Here is a 16,112-nt window from a genome sequence, read left to right on the forward strand (position 1 = left end):
TATATCTGCCTGTTAACAAACTGGAGACAGCTAACTCTCTCTCTAATGAGCTTTCCTCATGGCCCCACTATGCAAGGCACACAGCTGTCTGCCACGTGTGCAGCAGCCAAGGGCTGGGAGTAGCAAAGATGGCACAGGGCTAGCTCCACTGCCAAGTTGAAGCCACTGTTTGGCAAAGGCAGGTAAGACCTCAGGCCAAGGTTGTGCCTGACCTGTAGCAGGGCAAATGCTAGGACCTCAGTTAGTCTCTACCAGACGTTGTGCTCAGTAATCCTCTGGCCCAGGTTGTGGGGAGGGACACTAGGGCTTCTTTTACTCTTAGCACTGGTGTTCATTCCCCCAGTGCAGTATGCAGGGAGGCCCAGCTCAGGTACAGTACCACGCCAGGCAGAGTCAATGCAGTTGGGCAGACACAGCTGTTGTAAGAGCTGATGCACAGGAACAGAGCTGGCATAGGTGGCTGAGCTGAACTTATCCCTGAAGGTCCAGGAGCAGAACTGTTGCAATAAATAAATAATAATAAAAAAAACCACAACCCAAGCTAGGGCAGCCATCAGCTCTCAGATCATGAGAATAGCAGCCGAAAGCCCATGTAAGAGCAGCATGCAGGCAGTCACAGCTTTTAGGAAGTAGCCTGCAAGGCTTTAAGGAACAGCTCTGTTTAAAAGAACAAAACACAGTGTCACAGCTGAGATTAAAATCTTAACTACAGGAGGTGGTTTTTAATGGTCCTGCTTTTCTAGCTTAGCACCAAACAGCCTAGCCACACTGCAAGCTCGAGTTTGATCAAAATGCAGTTTAGAGCTGCTCTTCTTGAAGACAGATCCCAGGTGGAAACAGACATGACAGCACTTAATTCAGTCTCCAAGGCTGCAGCTGCTGTTAGCACAGATACATTTCAAAATGCCTCAAGTTTCGAGACAAAACGCGTGACACTTGAACTTTAGTACATTAGCAGCCATGAACGGTAGCTTCCAAACCTCCCTTGATGTTCCCTACAACGGAGATCTGCATCATCAGTCCCAAGCTCTGCAGCACAGAGACTGAGGGAGAGCAAAACAAAAACAAACCCACCGCCAGATTGATCAGAATGAGGGAGGGCTCATGCTGTGATTGCACCTGACATAGATGAATAAGAGGCCTGTCTCCTTGTTTGAATAAAGGCAGTAGAGTCTCTCCAGATCTGCTGCACAACCCTTCCCCCCCACCCCAGAAGGGAGGTCTGGATTCTTGTGGTGGAATCTACAGGGCTGTGATTACTCAGGACTTTCGGTGTGGGCAGCGCACACACACACATGCTAAGCGAGAATTTAGCCTGGGGGTAACTTACAGTTAGCAGCACAACTGCTTGTTACTCAGCTTTCCCCACAGAAGTTTGCCCCATCGTTGAGGCTAAGCACAAAAGGGAAGAGAAAATGCTGGGACCTGCCACAAGCTCCAACATCTGTAGAGAAAGGGAATTCTTCATGGGATCTCAGCAGGCAGAGATAGGGCTGCCCCTTGCAACGTGCCCTTGAAGGTCATGGGCCATTTGAGTGAGTGGCTCTGGCCTGTTCTTGGGAAGGGAGGGAGTCAGACTGGGGCTGCCATGGCTTAGTCTGCATGTCCATCCCCCCCCCCCCCCCCACGAAAAAGGCCAGGTCTCAGCTGCTCACCTTTGGAGCAGGTTCTGCCGCTGGCCTTGGGGGCAGGAGTAAGTTTGTCGCGGGGGCCCGGGCGTCTCATTTCATATGCTGCACCTCCCTTTCCTCTTGTGCCCAGCCTGCAACCGGCCCGAGAGGACGTCCTTGCCTCCGGTTTCGCATGTGACAAAGCATCCGAGCCGTAGACAGGCTGACACTGACAGCAGGGTTTTACACAGGGGGTTTGCTTTTAATGCAAAGTTTTAACTCAAGAGTCTCACAAAGCTCTAGGAGCAACACGACTGTATGCAAGAGGGGAGCAGGGTTAGGAGCCGTCAGCTGGCTGTGCGCTGCCAGCTGTCGTCCTCTGCAGTGGGATGATGCAGATGCTGTTCTTGGCTTCTTTGATTCGCCACCAGCGGCCCAACCTGAACACGAGAGAGAAACCCTGAGCTTTTGTTTCCCCCACTCCCCAGCAAGAAAGCCACCTGGTGCCAAGCTGAGCTCCCTCCTCAGGGGGTCCCAGTGCTGGCACCCAGTGCTTCACACTGCTCTAGCACCTCCCAGGGGCTCTTGCAGTGCTTTGCAGAGATCCAGCACCTGAAATGCGCCATCTCTGGTCTACAGAAGGGGAAGATGTGTCTCCATTTCCCCCAGGAGAAAGCAAGTCACTAGTAAGGCTGCCCTGGAGCAATGGCAGGAGGAGTTTCATACCAGTGCCAGCCGGGCTTTTAAGAGGGTTAGTGCCATTTTCTGCCCTCCCCTCCTAGACAGCCCACTCCTCGTATGCTTCACCCCAAAAGCTGCCCCTTCCCAGCATTTAACAGACCCTTCTTCCCAGCTGAAGAAGAGTCTAATGCCAAATGTTGGATTTTTCTAAGTCCCCAGCACAGGCTCCGCCCCATCGCCAGCTCCTTCAGACTGCACACTGCAGAGAGACTACCACAAGGGCTGGGAGAGGGTCTGGGATTAGCGGCTGGGGCCTTGGGCCAGAGCTCCTGGGACCCCATGTAGCTTGTAGCTAGCATCGAGGCCGGTACCTGTGTTCCTGTCCGACCCCAACAACCAGGAAATCCCCAGCACTGGAGAACTTCAAGCTGTTGACAAAGCCGATCTGAGAGAGAGGAAAAGGCATGAGGCCAGTACCGCAGGCTTGAGAGCTATTATTCTGCAAGGACAGGGCTCCCATTAGGGCAATGCAACTTCGATCAGGCCGAGAAGGGATTTAATCTCAGCAATTCATTGGCTTCACACACCAGATGGGAGGGAGCCCCTCTGGGCTTATTGTGGACCCCAGCAAAACCTGCACTCCCTCACCCCAGCCTGCACAGCAGACTCGTTTGGGGAAGGGGAACCCAGCTGGACAGAAGATGGAAATTCCCATCTTTCCTCAGCCCCAAGCATCCGCTCCCATGAGCCTCGCCTGCCAACGGGGAGCCTTCATGCCCACGCCCCTTTCTTACCAGGGGGATGTCGAAGAGCGGCTCCAGCCTTCGGAATCCCTCGCCGCACTTCCACAGCCGCACGCTGGCGCTGTGCGAGCCTGTGGTCACAGAGCAGAATGTGAGGGCCTTGGGCGGCCAAGCCCTGCGCAGCCAGGCCCTGCGCCTCCCCTGGGCCCCGCCATGCTCTGCACCGATCCAAGCTAGCGTGGTCTCCCTCAGCCCATGGCCCTGCCACCACACCAAGCCCTGCTGGCATCCACGACCGGCACCCCACACAGCCCAGCTCCCCCTCCCTGCCACCCCACCAACACAACGGGGACCACAGGAAGCTGAAGCTGCTGGCTGGGCAATTGGAGCATCAAGCTGGCCTATTCCAGGGGAAAACACCATCCTGCCTGGGGTTAGGCGGCAGTGGATCCTCATCACTCTGGGGGAGCAAGTCAGAACCAGAGAGGAGAGCGACGCAGCGATCTCCTGCCAGTGACACACGGGACAGACTGGTCACAAGGCTGTGGCTCTCTGGAGAGGCCCAGCCAATGTCCCCAGAACCCCAAGTGCAGTTACCTCTTGCTCCGAGCTCACCAGTCATTTATTGTATGTGACATGGATCCAAGTTCAAACCAAGCCCTCCCTCCTCCTCCCAGCCTGCCCCAAACCACTCCCTTCCCATCCAAGCAGGACTTCCCCACTCCTCAGCTAGTTTCTAAGCCAGGGTGGCAAGCCTGAGAGTGCCAGGGGTAGGAGTTGTAGGAGTGGCAGGGACTGGGCTAGTTGAGAGCAGCATAGGGCCAGTTGTGGGTAAATTCCCCGGGGCTGCCAGGAAAGCAGAGCCAGGTTCCCAGAAGAGAGAAGTTAGGAGCCTGAGGAATGACCCGTCCAGGGCGCTTTCCATCTGAGCCCCTTGGAGCACTTCAAACAGTAAGCCGGCCCCGCCCACGAGACAGGCATTGTCCCAGCTGTACAGAGTGCTGGCCCAAGCTGCAGGGAGGAAGCCCAAAGCCAGAGCCAGGGAGGAAGCCAAGATCACCCAGCTGCCAGGGGCCTGCAAAGTACTGCATCCTTCCTCCCCGCCCCAGTCCCAAAGCAACAGCAAAAGCGAGGGTCTCACAGCGCGAGGCACCTGTGGCTACAACGTCACTGTTCAGCAGGGTGGCCACCGAGGAGATCCAGTATGGCTGCTCCAGGCCCTGGGCGCCGTGGTTACTATGCGCTTGCCTCACCGTCGTGAGCGGCTTCTTCTTTGAAAGGCCCCAAAGGGCGACCGACCTGTTGTGAGACGTGGAGCGGATGAGGCTACGTGCCAGAGCCCAGGCCTGCAGCACCCCCAGCATGTTTCCAGCAGGGTTACTCACCCGTCGTCCGCGCCGGACACCATGTGCTCCTCGTTGATCAGCTGGACGCAGTCGATGGAGCCCCTAAGATGGGCAGAGGGAAGGAGAATGATTTGTGGCTGTGGGCCCCCTGGGAAGTTACCCTGCAGGGTGCCAGAGCACCAGAGGCAAGGGTAACCCCAGAACTTGAGCTGAGTGCAGACTGGGCTTCCAACACCACTCCTCAAAGGAGACTGTGCTGGTGGCACTCAGCATGATTCAGAACAGGCCTCCTTGGCAGCCCCTCACTGCAACAGGCAGCCCCCTAGAGGCGGAGCATTCTCTAGGTCACCTCCCAGAAGGTGACATTTCCCCCTTTTGGCTGCTCCCCCACTGGGATCTGGCACGAACGCTCTGAACGAGTCCTACTGCCGGCTGAGCCGCTTGCCCTGTGGTTCAGCCTGGCTGGCCTAGTTCCACGCTGCACCACTGATATGGGAGCTTGGCTTGAGCTGCTTCCAGGAGCTGCTGCCGGGAGGAGCGGTCCCATGCACGGTGCAGTGCTGTGGATGGCCAACAGCCAGCCTCCCCCACCCAGCATGTCTGCATCACTCCTGCAGGGATTAGGCAAGGTAGCACGTGCCACCACCAGCTCAACAGGTGTGGCCGATAACCATGCACGAGGCAGGTGCTGGGAGGCATCTGACAAGACACTGGGCTGCAGAGCGGAGGAGGGGAGGTAGAACAGACCAGGGCAGTTGCTGGCAACCACCAGACGGGTATTATGCTTTGGCAGAGGAGCTGCCATGGAAGGTGAAGTGAGTTAAGCGGAGCAGATGCCCCACAGCCCTCACCACCCTCTGCAGGGGCTGCTGCCCACACCTACTGGTGCCCGTAGAACACAAGCTGAGACTCCTCAGGGATCTTCCAGACCCGGACGGTGCCGTCTCGCCCGCCTGACGTGACACAGCACTCCCGGCTCAGGCTGTCCAGCCCCGTGATCGCATCCTGGTGCCCGAACCTGGAGTTGGGAGCAAACCGAGCAGAAGATGAGATCCAGTCTCAGTAACCCAGGGAGCCCAGCCTGACACCTTCTACATCCCTTCCCACACAGGTTCTGCATTCTCAGCCTCGATGGTCATCTCCCACCACTGCACAGCCGACGCTGATCACTGGTTCTCCTGGATGGGGGGGGCTTGTGGCTACAGCACACCAGGCCTCCATCCCCACAGAATACTTGGCCTCTCACCAGACACAGCTGGTATCTATCTCAGATAACCACGCTTGGCATGAATGACTCAGGCCCTCAGGAGATTTCTGAGCTGCGGCCACATCACAGCTACTGATGCAGTAGGAGGGGTCCCGATCAGGTGAGCCTGACCATGGGTGCCACCAAACTGAATGGGCCGCTTGTTAGGGCAGGGCAGCCTTGAGCAGTGACCATAGGACAGCTCGGGGGCCAAATGCATTGCTGGGCCAAGTCTGCTGGAGCCCCCTTCCCAGGAATCCCAGTCTTCCATCTCCAGGGTCAACCCCAAAAGCCACATAATCCTCCCAGCTCAGCCGCCCTGGCTCTCCTGCCCCAGGGCACAGAGAACTGGGTCCTCACAGAGTTTCCACGTAGGCGTTCTCAGCCACGTTCCAGACTTTGACAGAGCGATCGTGCGAGGCGCTGTACAGCTGGTGAGTGCCCTTCTGGAACGACAAGCCCTGCGTGGGGGGAGAGACAGGTGCTAAATACAGAAGAGTGGCTTTAATGCCGATCCAGAACTGCATTCTCCAAGGTGACTACCCTAAGGAAAGGCTGCCCTGGAAGCAGCCAAATTTCCCACCCATCCCGAGCTCAGCACCTCAGAGGAAAGGCACTCAAAGGGGGAAGAGGATTCCCATGGAGAAAGGGCTCCCTGACTTTTAGTCAGAGCCTAGATATGTTTCCCAAGTCAGCGTGGAAGGATCGGGTGCTCAAAGCCGCCTTGTTGTGTCTGAGCTACACGGCCCCAGCACTCCAGCCACTCACCGTCACAGCGTCTCGATGGCCAGTGAATTTATACAGGTGCTTGCATGTGATAGCCTCCCAGATCATGATCAGTTTGTTTCTGTCTCCTGTGGCCTGGCAGGGAGACAGAGGACACTCTCACTAGCAGCCCCTAATTAGGTCTATGTCATCACAGCGGGCTGTGTGGCTGCACTATTATGTTCTGCTGCCATTTCAGAGGCCCACAGGGAGAGGTCTCAGCCAGATGGGAGGTGGGATTCCCCACTAGCCACCCCTTGGTTTTGTTCCCAGCTCACTGTCTTCCCCTGGAGAGCATACAGAGCAAACAGCCTTTGCCCTTCCTCCTCCTCTCGGGATGGTCCCATCAGTACCACAGCCAACGCTGGAGCCCAAGGCTGGTGAGATCCAGCTGTGAAGCCGGCCAGAGAGGCAGCGGTGATACTGTGTGTGCTGCCGGTGACTGGTCCCAATCATGGCACAGCAGCCATCAGCATTTCGCCACTGGGGCAGAGATGGACCCTGCTTCTATCAGAGCAAGCTCCCCCAACAAGGTCTCACCAGACGAGCCGTGTACCATGCACTCACAGCTGATGTGCTGTTTGCAGCTCCTGTATCCTCTCTGGAGGGTGGCAGCGCCCAGCTCTGCCTGCCAGAGCAGCCCACCCAGCTCCGAGGGGGGCCCAGGGACGGTGAGCAGGCAGCAGGGTGGGGGATCAAAGGGGGTCCAGCATTTGCAATGAAGCAGAAAGCGGACAGCGTGTGCCAAGAACTCAACGACAAGAGCCTCCTCTCACTGCATGACTAGACAACAAGGGTGAGCCAACCAGCAGGGGAGAGGGCAAAGCCTGGCCGTTCCGCCTTACCAGGTATTTGCCATCTGACGAGATGGCCATGGAGAGAACATGCGCTGTGTGGCAGACGTGCTGGGCCTCTGTCCCCTTCTTCCCTCCAGGGATCACGTGCAACTTCTTCCCGCTCTCCACATCCCCTGCAGCAGACTGCATCGGTCACCTCCTGCCTGATTCTGCAGGGCTAAGCCTCTGGCTTTCTTAGCCAGACTAGCAGGGCTGCCTTGGCCAGCATGTCCTCTTGGCAAGCCAAGGGCCATAGAGACAGGGCCAGCGCCTCCCCAGAGGGTTAGGAAAAAGAGCATGCAAGGCACACCTGATGGTCCCAGTTCACCCATCTCGTTCCATTAACGGGGACTCCTTGGTAATGAGGCAGGCGATACCAACTATCCACATCTGCTCAGAGCAAGGTGCAGGAGGATCACAACAGTACAGTGGAGTTCCTGCACCAGCCCAAAGCAAGCTGCCAGAGGGCAGAGCTGACGCTGTACTTAACAGTGCCTTCTATCCCACTGTGAATGCTAAAGACCGAGACTCATTTTTTCAGGAGGGTCAACTTATTTTGGGCCCCTAAGATCTAAGCACCCATTTCTCTCTCCTCCCCTCCTCCCCCCAAGGCAGTGGGAGCTGCGTGTGCATGGCACTTCTGGAAAACAGGGGTGTAGGTGTTTGGAGCTAAGCACTCAAGAACTGAGGGACACCCCTCCCCCCCAACTTAGTGGACACTTCTGAAGAGTTAGATCCTGCTTGCAGGGTCAGTGCTGCTCCAGCACTAAAATCTAGCTTGTAACGAAGCAAGAGACTTCCCTTCAGAAGAGGAGGCTACAAGCAAAACTAGAAATTGACAAGCTCTGACAGCCTGCCCTGCATAGCTATAACGTGTGAACACGGCACCTGCCGGGAGATGGGGGAGGATGCTCTTCACAACTGCCTTTGGAAATGCTGGAACCTGCAAGCCACTGGACTAAGAGGGGAGGTGGCCTAGGAACAACTCACATTTGATGATGGAGCAGTCTTTGGCAGCTGAGAAGATGCACTTGTCATCTGGAGAGATGACCAGGCAGGTGATGGGCAGCTGGTGACCTCGCAGCACTCGGATGGCTGCTGTATCTGGAGGCTGCAACTGTTCACACACAGCACCTCATTAACAAAGTGCTCCGGCGCCACAGAACTTGCATGGGGTTGCGAGCTATTTTATCCCTGGTGATGGGATACACACTGACTTCAGTGGGAGCGCAGCACCTCAAAGATCTAGCTGTCAGCACCCAACTTTAGAAGGTCAAGATTTTCAAATATTTAAAGGTACTTATATACCCCCCCCACCCCCATTACCAACAACAGAGCACTACCAACACCCCTGTGATAGGACAATGCTATTATCCCCATTTTAAGATAGGAAACTGAGGCACAAACATGCCACATGACTTGCCCAAGGTCACTCAAGAAGTCTGTGGCAGAGCATGGAATTTAACCCAGGTCTCCTGCCGTCCAGTCCAGTGCTCTACCCATTAGGCCACGTTTCCACAGAGCAAACCTGGATCCACAAGAGTCCCAGGTTAGTGCAGGGCCACCTTGCCCTAACATGCAAATGCTGTTTCAACTGAACTAGGAGCAAGCTCGTCCCAGGCGCCTGCATTGTGAGAGAACAGTCGATCTGACAGCTGGGAGATTGAGCCAGTCCAGAAAGGGATCACATGACAATGAGACACCCTCTCCCCAACCCCTCTCAAAGGGAGAATGGGCAGCCAGCAACCTCTCCCTGCCCCTACCCAACTCTGAAACAGAACTGTTCATGCAAAGCTTTGCAAACTTACATCTTTGGCGATCAGTCGCTGAAGTTTTCCCTTCTGTTCAAGCTGTTGAAAGTACGAGGCAGTTAGACATGAGCAGCAAAGCCCTAGGCACTCAGTCCCTGCATAGTGGAGGCTATTCTGCCCTTACAAGATGTGAAATGAGGACAATTTAGATACAAAAGTTGTTCAGTTGCACAGTCAACTGCTTGACCACGCTTCGGTTCGGCCTGAAATACATTCCAGAAAACCAAATAACCAATATCACCCAGGCTTGTTGCTAAAAGACAATAAAACGCATAGGACAGGAAGAACAGTATCATATCGAACCTGGCTCTGGGAAGCTCTCGTGAAGTGTTAAATTCACCTTACACCAAAGATGTGCTCCCAAAGTCACCACCCTAAAGCCACCTTTCTATATCCTAGCCATTTACAAGAAGTGCTGTGTACAGCACCTGAAACTGGATTTAACCAATCAGCTTTCTATGTTGTTTTTCTGGTACCATGCTGTACCCCCTTACCTCTTTGTTCTGAGAGCATGCACTCCAGGTACTAGGCCCGTGAAGGCACCTCTGTGGTTTGCATGGTCTTATCTTTTTTCTTTGGGACATTCTAGTAGTAGCCTGAGAGAGTTACTCCCTACCTCTTGCTATGGTAAAACACTCCTGTGTGCTGATCCTGATCGTTTTCCTATCTTCCTAAGCCAAAGCATACTTCTCCGAACGCAAGGTGTTATGGGATACTTGACAAGGGTGGCCAGAATTGTGGAGAGAGTACAATACGTTCAAGTGAACATACCTTCCCAATACTTAGATTAACACTAAGCCAATACACGTGTTGTTAGGCAACCCAGGTGATGGGCACCTTAAGAATGCTGATGGTTTAAACAGGAATATGCAAAGAGGCCCATGGGTGTGTTTACCTCTCTGCTTAGCAGAGGACTAGGTTCCCATGCATGGAGCAGCTGCTTGGTTTCCCTCAGGTTCAGAGAGCCATAGATCAGTGCAATCAGAAAGATGATTTGGGACGGTGGGTGGGGGGGGAGAGGGCAATTCCATGCAGAGATTCAAGTCACTTTCTCCCCAGCTGGGGGATGTTTGGAAGGCAGAGACTTAGCTTTGCTCTGGCCACTTAACGAAAGCCGCAGTAAAAGTCAAATGCACATTTGTGTGGGAGTGAGCAGACACTCTCGTCTCAGAGATTGTAGCCACGAGACAGGCCCTCAAGGCAGGCTGAAAGGAATTGGGGTGGGGGGGACAGAGGGGGGAAATCCCCAGGGCTCCAGGAGCATCAGAAGGGAAGAAGCAGGCGCAATTCAAAAGAAAAGACGTCAGCAAGGAAGGAGCCCCTGAATCCATTAACTCCTCTCCCCCAAGCGGCCTACTCACCACATCTTCCTTCAGTCGGCCAGCAACCAAGTCCTTTTCCAAGGCCTCCTCTTCTGCCTTTTCCTCCTCTGCCCAAGACACAAGCACAGAGACAGCGCATTAGGAATAGAGCACCGCATGCACAGCAAGAAGGCATTCGACTGAATCAATGAACATTCCTGCATTAGCAGAGCTTCCTCTCCAAGAGGAGCAAGCAGCAGACAGCCCTCAAGGAACTACACATTGGATTAGCAGCACAGGGTTTTAACTATGCAAATACATGGGGAGCTGGTCCCCAGTGACTGCCTGGTCAGCCCTCCTGCTCCAGACTTAGACCCCAGATCATCGGGCCCAGTCTCATTTACGGTAGTTTCCTGGCCAACAGCAGACCACACATCCCCCATATCAACATAGAATCAAAGAATATCAGGGTTGGAAGGGACCTCAGGAAGTCATCTAGTCCAACCCCCTGCTCAAAGCAGGACCAATCCCCAGACAGATTTTTGCCCCAGATCCCTAAGTGGCCCCCTCAAGGATTGAACTCACAACCCTGGGTTACATGTGGAAACTTAAGCATTCTAGCTCTTGCATTACCGCTTTAAGGCAGAGTTTATCACTGTGCCCGTGCTATAAGCAGTTCCTGAGCATACTTCAGGGCTTCATCTGGTTGCATAAAAGATTTTATATCCTTTTCTGGGGATTATTTTTAAAACAGCTGGATAGGGGGTGCTGCAGGTGTGACTGACACACCTGAAACTTCCTCACTGGGTCATTCTAGTCTATAGCGGTTCTTATGACAAGTGTGGCATTGTAGGATCCAAGCTTATAGTCTATGCATCCTTTGGCACTACACAGAAATCTTGGGAAAACATGATGTGCTTGCTGTTATGTGCAATGGAATCTTAAAGCTGCTAGTGTCTCGGGATGTTCCTGCCATTGCAAAGTCCTATTTTGGGTCAGTTCCCTGCTGGGTTAGGTGGTGATTTTGTCAGCTCAATGGGAAATGGAGCCAGGGCTTAGTGTGAATGCAGCTGAAAGCTAGAACTGCATCATGCCCATGGCTCCTGTATTGTCCCCACTTTAACAAGCATTGAAATGGATGTGCAGAGAAGGGACGGCCTTGCCCAACATCTCACAGTAAGTTGGCAGCAGATCCAAGGTCAGAATCCAGGCCTCTTGATCTAACTGCTACACTCCCTCTGAAGCATTCCCCAGAACAGGCTACAGTAGTAACACTGCCCTCTTGTTATATTAGTCTCAGTGAGACTGGTACTTATCCTGCTAGGAAAACAAGCTATCTAGATTTACCCTTAACCTGTTTAAAAAAAAAAAAGAAGTCTTTTACTGCGATTACATGCAAAGGATAAAGTACAGGCGGTTGACAAATTCAGACTGGAGATACGATGTACATTTTTCAGTGAGGGTAGTTAACCACTGAAAAGTTTTACCAAGTGTCATGGTGCATTTCCCATCACTGGCAATCCTATATATGGGGGATATAAAGTGTACTTTAAAAGAGCCGGCCTAGTTCAAACAGGAATTGTTTCAGGGCAGTTCTCTGGCCTGTGTTATACAGGAGCTCAGACTACATGAGTACAGTGATCCCTTTCTGGCCTTGGAATCTATGAACAACAGCACAGTCTCACTAGCAGATCTTTCAAGTCTTTTAAACCTGGCACGTGCCTAGTTTAGATCCTTTAATGACACCCTATTTGTGCTTCCCCAGTGAGACGTTGAAGGATGACAAGATTTGGAGCTGCTTTGTAATTTACAAGTTCTGTATGTTGGCTTGGTTATTGGGGTGCTTACTGTATGACTAGCCAGTTAGATCAACAGGGCAGTCTGGGAAAACCAGCAGCAAAGAAGAAGAGCTAAGCCACCACTCCACAAACACCTGAGAGTTGTTAAGGACAATGCCAGGCCTTTGTGCTTTCATGAGTCTGGCTCTGTCTCCTGCTGAGCCCACAGGACTGTTGACCAGAAGGGCAGGAACAGAGTAAAAAAGCTGCCAGAGGGTTAAAAAGGAACCCTCTCTCAAGGGAGGGGGAAAACAGGCTGGGACAGGCACCCGGTGGGTTGTCTGAAGAGGTCAGGCCTGCCTAGGCTAACAGTAGGGGATTGTAAGTCTTTAGACAAGGCAGATGTGTCTAGACTGTTCTGTTCTATAATCCTCTCTCTCCAATGCTTTGTTCCTACTGCAGCATAGAAATTGTGGTTTTAAGAGCCTGTTTTGGCACTATGCACACCTGTGAGGGTCACTGTGGCAGGGAAAGGCCAATTAACCCAGCTGGACGGTGGGTCAGGCTTAACTGAAGATGAAGCCCAGCTAATGGTGCTATAAAAGAGGGGAAGTCCTGAGCAGAAGGGGCTGGAGAGAGAAACTTTGCAGTTGTTCTGTGGGACTAGAGCGTGGGGAGACTAGGAGGAGGTTCAGGAATCCTCTCAAGGAGAGAAATCTGGCAGGAGCCCCAGGAGAGGGGTTGCTGGAAGTTTCCACTCTCTGGGAGAGGAACCACAGAAGAGCCTGCAGAAAGGAACTTGTGTCCTGGAAATGTTCCTGAAGGGCAAGGGTAGGGGGGAGAAGGGGTCCCTTAAAGCAGACCAGGGAGAAGAGAGACTCTAGGAAAGAAGCCCTAAGGGTCAGTGGCCTGGGAGGAGCCAGACCATCAGGGAGAAAGCCTGGGGAGGCAGCCTTCTGTAAGAGAGGAAAGGCCCTGCAGAGCCTGGGACGGGGGCAAAGCCTGCAGAGGATCAACCCTGGGAAGGGTGGAAGAGTTTTGGTACCTCTGACCTGTGACACTGTTACCCCAAAATACATGGGACTAAAGCATGACCTGACCAGAGGGCCATGTCATGAGAAGAGACCCCTGCAGGGCTGGACCAGCTGTCACCAGGGGGCACTAAATGAGGAAAAAGATGCTATGCCACACCGATCCACATGGGGGAACTCCAGCCGTAAGTCCACTATCTTACATTACCGCTGATCAGACTCCTAAACAGAAGAACTGCAGGTGCCAAACTCAATCACACCTGCAGGATAACCAGCCTTGATACACAGGATATAGTAGCCCAGCCTAAAAGTAGGAGAATTGCAGAATCCTGTCCCAGGCTAGGCAAGGCTTGACACCTCAGGTGATGTACTCAGAGACGAGCAGCTTATTCTGCAACTGTGGCAGACTTTATCCAAAAAAGATAGTATTTTACATAGCAGATGACTTACAACAAGCTTCAGGACACAACAATGCAGATGACAAAGAAAGCATTTCAGAGCTTTTCTTTCAAGTTACTCAGAACACAGACAACACATCCATTGTTACATGTCAAGACAAACTGTAGATTCGATTTGTGTAGCGACTGTGCCACCTATGCTGAATCGCCACCTTTAGGAAAGTAAGCAAGCAAGGAGTAGGAGACACCGCATGTTTGTCACTTTTAATTTTATACTTCTCTATATACTAGTAAATGCATTAAACTATTTAGATTGTCCCCAAGGAGTTTAGACTGCCTCTTCTTTGGGGTCTGTGCTTAATAGCAAATTTCATCTAGCGAAAGCAGTCCACTTATTACAGCACTGAAGCCTGAGTAGCAGGGAAGAGGCACAATTCCTGTGTGCAAATCAGTAAGGAAGAGCAGCAGGGCTGAGGTACAGCTACTAGTGTCCTCGCTCCTCAATAGCATTCCCTGCACTGCCCAGCCACATGCACCCAGCCACATGCACCCAGCCACATGCACCCAGCCTGCCGAATACTCACCCTGCTGTCGAAGCTGCTCCAGGTAAAGTTTGGCTAATCTCAGCTTCTTCTCCTGTGCCGTCTCTTCAATCTCTTCTGCCTCATTCTCCTTCTTCCGCTTCCCACCAAATGTAGGGCTACAGGGGGAGAGAGGGAGGGTGGGGGTGTGCCTGGGAGGGGGTCTCTTCCTCCAACCATAACACCTTTCACTTTATAGACCATTTGTAGTCTAGTATCCAGTCAATAAAATCTGCTTTTGGACTGAAGTCTGTGTACGGAGGGACATTCATGCACAGCAGTTTAAGTACATAAACAGGCCCCACTCAACTTTATTTAAAAGTGTATAAAAGGGCAAGTTCTTTGTAATTAACCAAGAAATAACATTCAGTGGAGAGGGTCCCCACCACCTAGTATTAGACCCCACATTTCTGAAACAGTGGCCCCCACCGCTTTAAGTGAGAGGGACTGTGAAAGTCTGGCTTGGAACAAAGTGCTTTGTGCAACTGTAACTAACTATAGTTCTGCAAGAATCCATCCAAATGAACAGGATAGAACAGCCTGCATAGAACCATGGAGCCAGAGTCTAGTCTATGTAGATACTTACACCATGCTCATCACTGTAGCATCTGAGTGCTTTCCAGCTGAGCAATGTGAGTAACATCTTCATATGCTTATTCTCTCCTCCCCTCCTAAAGGGAGAAGTGTATGCAGTGGAGTGGTCTGGGATTTTTTTTTAATACACCCTGTGGTGATGGTCCTTAATTCCTGGGGGAGTTTGCTCCCCAGTCTGGGACAGGCCCCCGAAACCACTGTCTCCTGATTGTAGGAAGTTGCACAGTGACCTCAGGAAAAGCATACAAAAGAAGAGCTCTGGGTGTCCCACCTTGTTTCCCCCCACTGAACCCCAGGAGGAGGGATCTCTCTCTATTTCTATGGCCCTCACCTCTACAGTGTTTGGGCACCTTGGAGTGGAAGGAGGGGTGTGCATGGATAGGGATGTTTCCTGGGTTCTGCTCTGCAGGGTGGCTATCTGAGGGACCCTTTGGGGCAACACCCACAGGGGGGCCAGTGCATTACTTCTCTGCATCGGAGTCGCTGGAGATCTCCTCATTCAGCTTCGAGCCAGCTTTCTGCCAGGATTTCTCCTCTGCATCAGGGACCTCAAGAACAAAACCCTCTTTCAGCACATCCTGCCTATAGCAAGGGGGGGGGGGGGGGGAGAACACCAGCCCACGCTGTCTCCCCTCTCATAACTGGGAGTGAGGGGGGCAATGGGCAGGGAGAGCCCACTCCTTGCAACCACCCTAGGATCCCCACAATGTTGTCACCTCCAGTCCATAATAAGCAGAGGAAAAGTGATAGGCAGCTACCTTAGCCAGCCTAGGAAATCCTTGCTTCCTCCCCCATTCTCCCCAGCCCCCCACCTACCTCCATTCCCATAGTTCCCTCCAACTCCTCTAGCCTTCCACCCCGTTCCCCCTACCCAACCCCTCCAGCCCCCTAGCCCTCAATTCCCCCAGCCAGCCCCCTGCCCCATTTCCTCTACCCAGCCCCTGTCCCCCGCTTCCGCCAGCCTGCCCCATTCCCCCACGCTGCCCATCCGTCCCCGATTCCCCCACCAGCTCCTCACTTCCTGCCCTAACCGATCTCGATCTCCTCCCCAATGGGCGCCCTTGTTCCCGCCCCCACCTTGCGCCGCCTGCGCCCGGCTCCCCCCGCCGCGGCCGCTCGCTGCTGCTGCTGTTTCTTCTTAGCTCCCGACGCCGCCATGCTGCTGCCTCCGACCCAGCCTGCTGCTCAGCGCCAGCTGCACGTGGCGCTCTAGTTCCGCCCCTAGATCCCTCCCATTGGGCAGAGCCACTCCGGCCCGCCCTCAGCTCCCTCTCCATTGGTTGGAATTATTCACAGGTCCGCCCCTCCGTACTCGCGTTCCTTCCAGGGCTAACGCCCCTTTCCTCCCGCATTGTGCCCCGCCTCCCCCTCCTATTGGACAAATCTTCCGC

At 53.4% G+C, this 16,112-nt stretch overlaps 1 protein-coding gene across 2 annotated transcripts; it reads right to left on the bottom strand.

Moving 5' to 3' along the window:
- Positions 1-1,851: 1,851 nt before the first annotated feature.
- Positions 1,852-15,956, bottom strand: RRP9 (ribosomal RNA processing 9, U3 small nucleolar RNA binding protein). 2 transcript variants are annotated; one of them, XM_005285273.4, is made up of 15 exons: positions 15,799-15,956; positions 15,187-15,269; positions 14,131-14,246; positions 10,400-10,467; positions 9,036-9,077; positions 8,218-8,344; positions 7,237-7,361; positions 6,395-6,487; positions 5,987-6,087; positions 5,264-5,398; positions 4,420-4,482; positions 4,188-4,333; positions 3,086-3,165; positions 2,663-2,736; positions 1,852-2,050 (listed from the first exon to the last, which is right to left on the bottom strand). In XM_005285273.4, exons 1-15 carry the CDS (start codon positions 15,877-15,879, stop codon positions 1,948-1,950), a joined length of 1,437 nt encoding a protein of 478 aa, XP_005285330.1. In that variant the 5' UTR covers positions 15,880-15,956; the 3' UTR covers positions 1,852-1,947. The 2 variants fall into 2 exon arrangements, with proteins under 2 accessions (XP_005285330.1, XP_005285329.1); XM_005285272.4 differs by having other exon boundaries at positions 4,176-4,333.
- Positions 15,957-16,112: the final 156 nt, after the last annotated feature.

The sequence above is a fragment of the Chrysemys picta genome, chromosome 7 (assembly GCF_011386835.1).
Source record: "Chrysemys picta bellii isolate R12L10 chromosome 7, ASM1138683v2, whole genome shotgun sequence".
Classification (NCBI taxonomy): domain Eukaryota; kingdom Metazoa; phylum Chordata; order Testudines; family Emydidae; genus Chrysemys; species Chrysemys picta.